General features: G+C 43.2%; 1 protein-coding gene across 1 annotated transcript in view; it reads right to left on the reverse strand.

Moving 5' to 3' along the window:
- Positions 1 to 1,055: 1,055 nt before the first annotated feature.
- LOC108539627 (zinc finger protein 440-like) overlaps positions 1,056 to 6,625 on the reverse strand; it is an 18,423-nt gene continuing 12,853 nt past the window's right edge. The window contains 4 exon segments of the mRNA XM_017888453.1: positions 1,056 to 1,595; positions 1,597 to 2,874; positions 3,563 to 3,623; positions 3,827 to 3,953. Coding sequence (XP_017743942.1) covers positions 1,280 to 1,595; positions 1,597 to 2,874; positions 3,563 to 3,623; positions 3,827 to 3,953 — 1,782 coding nt within the window. The 3' untranslated portion in view covers positions 1,056 to 1,279.

Raw genomic sequence — 6,625 nt, forward strand, 5'->3', positions numbered from 1 at the left:
CTTTAAGAATGTTGAATATTGGCCCCCACTCTCTTCTGGCTTGTAGAGTTTCTGCCGAGAGATTCGCTGTTAGTCTGATGGGCTTCCCTCTGTGGGTAACCCGACCTTTCTCTCTGGCTGCCCTTAACATTTTTTCCTTCATTTCAACTTTGGTGAATCTGACAATTATGTGTCTTGGAGTTGCTCTTCTTGAGGAGTACCTTTGTGACGTTCTCTGTATTTCCTGAATTTGAATGTTGACCTGCCTTGCTAGGTTGGGGAAGTTCTCCTGGATAATATCCTGAAGAGTGTTTTCCAACTTGGTTCCATCCCCATCACTTTCAGGTACACCAATCAGACGTAGATTTGGTCTTTTAACATAGTCCCATATTTCTTGGAGGCTTTGTTCTTTTTACTCTTTTTTTCTCTAAACTTCTCGCTTCATTTCATTCATTTGATCTTCACTGATACCCTTTCTTCCACTTGATCGAATTGGCCACTGAAGCTTGTACATGTGTCACGTAGTTCTCATGCCATGGTTTGCAGCTCCATCAGGTCATTTAAAGTCTTCTCTATTCTGTTTATTCTAGCTAGCCATTCATCTAATCTTTTTTCAAGGTTTTTAGCTTCTTTGCAATGGGTTCAAACATCCTCCTTTAGCTTGGAGAAGGTTGTTATTACCGATCGTCTGAAGCCTTCTTCTCTCAACTCGTCAAAGTTATTCTCCATCCAGCTTTGTTCCATTGCTGGTGAGGAGCTGTGTTCCTTTGGAGGAGAAGAGGCGCTCTGATGTTTAGAATTTTCAGCTTTTCTGCTCTGGTTTCTCCCCATCTTTGTGGTTTTATCTACCTTTGGTCTTTGACAATGGTGATGTACAGATGGGTTTTGGTGTGGATGTCCTTTCTGTTAGTTTTCCTTTTAACAGTCAGGACCCTCAGCTGAGGTCTGTTGGAGTTTGCTGGAGGTCCACTCCAGACCCTGTTTGCCTGGGTATCACCAGCAGAGGTTGCAGAACAGCAAATATTGCAGAACAGCAAATGTTGCTCCCTGATCCTTCCTCTGGAAGCTTCGTCACAAAGGGGCACCCGGCCGTATGAGGTGTCAGTCGGCCCCTACTGGGAGGTGCTTCCCAGTTAGGCTACTCGGGGCTCAGGGACCCACTGGAGGAAGCAGACTGTCTGTTCTCAGATCTCAAACTCTGTGCTGGGAGGACCACTACTCTCTTTAAAGCTGTCAAACAGGGATGTTTACATCTGTAGAAGTTTCTGCTGCCTTTTGTTCAGCTATCCAGTGTGCGCTCTTATGTATGCTTGTGTCCTTTCAGGAATTCGAAGGTTCTTGGCAGATCTGAAGGGTATCCCACATTCCTTACATTCATAGGGTTTCTCTCTGTTGTGTCTCCTACCACACACTCAAAAGTGTGAGGCAGATCTGAAGGCTTTCCCTCATTGGTTACACTCATAGGGTTTATCTTCAGGATGAGTCCTACCATGCATTCGAAGGACTGAGGCAGCTCTGAAGGCTTTCCCACATTGCTTGCATTTATACGGTTTCTCTCCAGTGTGAGTCCTTTCATGATATCGAAAGGAACTGGAACTACTGAAGGCTTCACCACATTGCTTGCATTCATAGAGTTTCTCTCCAGTGTGAGTTTTTTCATGTCTTTGAAATGATTTGGGACAATAAAAGCCTTTCCCACATATCTTACATTTATAAGGTCTTTCTCCAGAGTGTATTCTTATGTGTGTTTGTGTCCTTTCATGACTTTGAAGGTTCTTCATAGATCTGAAGGCTTTCCCACATTCCTTACATTCATAGGGTTTCTCTCCAGTGTGAGTCCTACCATGCAATCGAAGGTGTGAGGCAGATCTGAAGGATTTCCCACATTGCTTACATTCATAGGGTTTCTCTCCAGTGTGAGTCCTTTCATGATATCGAAGGGAACTGGAATGAATGAAGGCTTTACCACATTGCGTGCATTTATAGGGTTTCTCTCCACTGTGAGTTTTTTCATGTCTTTGAAATGAATTCGCAGAACAAAAGCCTTTCCCACATATCTTACATTCATAAGGTCTTTCTCCAGAGTGCATTCTTACGTGTGTTTGAAAACTTGTAAGAGAGGATAATGCTTTCCCACACTGCTTACATTCATAGGGTTTTTTTCCAGAGTGGGTCCTTTCATGTCTACGAACATAATGGGGACACGTGAATGCTTTCCCACATTCCTTACATTGATAAGACTTCTCTCCCATGTGAATCATTTCATGTCTACGACAGCATCTGGGACTATGAAATGCTTTCCCACATTCCTGACATTCATAAGGCTTTTCTCCAGTGTGAGTTCTTTTATGTATTTGAAGGGCAGCAGAATAACTGAAGAATTTACCACATTGTTTACATTCATATGGTTTCTCTCCAGTGTGTGTTCTTTCATGGATAAGATATAAACTGAGACAACGGAAGGCTTTCCCACAAAATTTACATTTATAAGGCCCATCCCCACTGTGCATTATCATGTGTCTTTGAATGCTTGAATGGGATATCAAGGTTTTTCCACATTCTTTACAAGCATAGGGTTTCTCTCCAGTGTGATCCCTTTCTTGTGCTCTAAAGGAGGGGTGATATCTGAAGGCTTTTTTAGGTTGTTGACACTTACATGGCTTCAGTCCATATTCCTCATACTCATATGCTTTGTGTCCAATGTCACCTCTGATGTTCATATTAAAAGATGAGTTACCTATGCCAACTTCTCCACACACAAAGCTGTCACATGATTTTACTTCAGGAGAAGTTTGCTTCTCCTGGAAGTTCAGCCTGTCTTGTGGAACCTGGGTAAAAGTTTCTTCACAATGACTGTCTTCTTTAATTTCATTGACTTTCTCTTCTATGAGACTCCTGTAAAACATGAGAGGCACATTATGAAGGGTTTATTTATAAGTAATTTTATATTCAACATCAAGTATTGCACTTGCATTTTTAACACTGTCCATCAAAGTGTAGGCTTTCTGCCCTGGCTGAATTGTTTGAAGGTGACTGGACAACGTGTTCTACAAGGTGTCCCAGCCATAACTATTATTTTAAAAAATGTTTATATGGGGCTTCCTAATACTCTTCCCAAGTAAACTCTTTTACAAATACTAAATACTCTGTCATTTTTCTTTTGTTTCAGGGTCTTGTCCTGTTGTCCATGCTGGAGTACAGTGATACCATCATAGCTTACGGCAGGCTTTACTGGCTCAAGTGATCCTCCTGCCTCAGTCTCCTGAGTAGCTGGGACTACAGATGCATACCACAATGCCCGGCTAATTTTTTGCTGTTGTTGATATACGGTCTCGTTATGTTGCCCAGGCTGTTCTTGAACTGCTGGCCTCAAGCTATCCTCCTATCTCCACTTCTCAAAGGATTGGGATTACAGGAGTTAGCCCACAGCCTATGTCACATTTACATTTTTTTTTGATCAAATATTTTAAAAATAAATGAACTTGATCCTGGACTTAGTTCTTTGTTTTACTTATTTTCAATATATTGTCATATTCTAAGATTGTCTAGAGAGACACTGCTTTGTCTTGTAAGTACAAATTACCTGAAGTTTCTCCTGGGGTTTTGGTACTCATATTCAATGTTCTGGTCTTTCCAACTTTTTCCTAAAATACAGACACACAAAATAGTCCTGAGGCATTAAAAAATTGTGAAAATTATTAGATTCTATGCCCATGATTTACTGTAGCCATACCTCATTTATTCATCAAAGTATTTCCTGTGTATGTTCTAAATCACTCAACAGCATTGATGAGCTAGAAACACTGGTTCACTAATGGACTGAGGAAAGGAATATTGTCATTCTTACCTATAGAGGTTAAGTTCCTGAAAGTTTCCAGCATCACTTCCCTGTAGAGATTCTTCTGAAAAATATCCAGCAAAGCCCACTCCTCCTGGGTGAAGTTCACAGCCACATCCTCAAAGGCCACTGGGTCCTGAAACATCTCACATGTGTAGAGGAGGATGGGTGAGAGTGACAGCACTGGGGGCCTAGACTCTATTCCCAAGATGTTCTCAGGATGCCGTGGACTCCAAACACTTATTCCTTGCTTTGCTCATCAGATCCTTTTCCCCCTGTATCTACAGGGAGAAACTTTCTTCCATAACGCAATTTTTTTTTTTTTTTTTTTTGAGATGGAGTCTCGCTCTGTCACCCAGGCTGGAGTGCAGTGGCCCGATCTCGGCTCACTGCAAGCTCTGCCTCCCCAGTTCAAGTCATTCTCCTGCCTCAGCCTCCCGAGTAGCTGGGACTACAGGCGACTGCCACCATGCCTGGCTAATTTTTGTGTGTGTTTTTAGTAGAGGCGGGGTTTCACTGTGTTAGCCAAGATGGTCTCGATCTCCTGACCTCGTGATCTGCCCACCTTGGCCTCCCAAAGTGCTCAGATTACAGGCGTGAGCCACCGTACCTGCCTTTTTTTTTTTTTTTTTGAGACAGATTTTCACTCTTGTCGCCCAGGCTGCACCACTGGGGTCTAGCACTTCTATTTCCTCAGCCTCCTGAGTAGCTAAGATTACAGGCATGTGCCACCATACCCAGCTAAGTTTATATTTTTACTAGAGACAGGGTTTCTCCATGTTGGTCAGGCTGCCGACCTCAGGTGATCTGCCTGCCTCAGCCTCCCAAAGTGCTGGGATTACAGGTGTGAGCCACCATGCCCCACCAGCAGTTGTTTGGTTTTGGTTTTTTTAAGACAGTATCTTGCACTGTTACCCAGGCTGGAGTGTAGTGCCACCATCTTGGCTCACTACAACGTCTTACTCCTGGGTTCATGCGATTGTCATGCCTCAGCCTCCTGAGTGGTTGAGACCACAGGCATGTGCCACCACACCTGGCTAGTTCATAAAGCAATTGTGATGCTAGAACTGAACAAGGGGTAAAGTCAAAGTCACAGCAGGATAGGAAAATGTGTGTATTCACTGAACCCAGGGAGAAAAGTGAGCTGCCTGGGCTGTCCCTAATGTCTCTTTGGACTGTGGGTCTGCAGCACCTGTCATAATAGAGTCCTGTGAATTCATATGCAGAACAAAGTTAACAATAGCAGACCTGAGGCCGTGCATCCTTGAAAATGCCTGTTCCCAAAGTGTAATCTTTGTTGATATTGTCAGAGGAAGCAGATAGCTAGCAAAGAGCATGATGGGGAGCCCCTGCTCTTTGAGGGAGTCACCCCCAGGGACTACCCAAAACAGGCATGCTAGATATAAGCAGAGAGTAGGGGAATCACCTGGGTAGAAAGAAACTTCCATTATGATCTCCAGGAATCATTCACTTTGCAGTTATCCTGCCAGAATGTAGCTAGATAGATGATGACAGGGCAAAGGGGACATTCCTAAAAAAAACCTGGCACTGTATGTACACAAGAGGACAAACAAGAAACTCCTAAGAGACACCCAGGTGTAATAAGCACAGATTTAACTACTATACGACCTTCCTGAGGTGGCAGTAATAAGCAATGCAGCCAATAACCTATCCACTGACAGCTGAATGGGAAAACAAAATGTGGTAAGCATATACACAAAATGCGATATTATTTACTCTTAGAAAATGACATCTTAGCCGGGCATGGTGGCTCATGCCTGTAATCCCAGCACTTTGGAAGGCCAAGGTGGGCAGATCACCTGAAGGTCTGAGGTTGAGATCAGCCTCACCAGCATGGAGAAACCCCATCTCTACAAAAAATACAAAATTACCCAGGCGTGTTGGCATGTGCCTGTAATCCCAGCTACTCAGGAGGCTGAGGCAGGAGAATTGCTTGAACCCAGGAGGCAGGTGAGCCAACATTGTGCCACTGCACTCCAGCCTGGGCAACAAGAGTGAAACTCCGACTCAAAAACAAAAAAGAAAAGAAAATGAAATCGTGGCCCGTACTACAACATGCATGAAACCTCTGGATAATTTTGAAAAAAGCAAAATATAATAGAATTCATCTTAGAGAACTTAAGTAGATTTGTCAATCCATCTCAACTGTACCTGTAAAATTTCTTCAGCTGATAAGTTTTACATTCTTTTAAGATAAGTAATGATAATAAATCATGGTAGCAGCCAGGCATGGTGGCTCATGCCTATAATCCCAGCACTTTGGAAGATTGAGGCGGGCAGATCACTTGAGGCCAGCAGTTTGAGACTAGCCTGACCAACGTGGTGGAACTCCATCTCTAAAAAAATACAAAAATTAGCCAGGCGTGGTGGCATGTGTCTATAGTCCCAGTTACTTGAGAGGCCAGTGTGGCAGAATCATTTGAACCTAGGAGACGGAGGTTGCAGTGAGCCGAGATCACGCCACTGCACTCCCACCAGGGCGACACAGTGAGACTGTCTTAAAACCAACAAACAAAACACCATAAGAATGTCCTAACAGAGGCAGAAAAGGCATCTGACAAGCCTTAATCAATTTATGCCTAGTGTTGCATTTTTGGAAAGCTAAGGATGTGGGAGTTATTTATATCCTACTGCTTAAGGTCATGGCCAAAGTCTGATTTTTCACACGTCTGCAATTCAAAGAAGTGCAACCTCCAGCATAAATAGGTTAATATCTCCTCACGATTAAAAATGCTCAATAAATTAAATATACGAGAAGATCCCATAAGATGACAAGACAGGGCCGGG

This window comes from Rhinopithecus bieti, unplaced genomic scaffold, assembly GCF_001698545.2.
Source record: "Rhinopithecus bieti isolate Rb0 unplaced genomic scaffold, ASM169854v2 scaffold_15296, whole genome shotgun sequence".
In the NCBI taxonomy this organism is placed as follows: domain Eukaryota; kingdom Metazoa; phylum Chordata; class Mammalia; order Primates; family Cercopithecidae; genus Rhinopithecus; species Rhinopithecus bieti.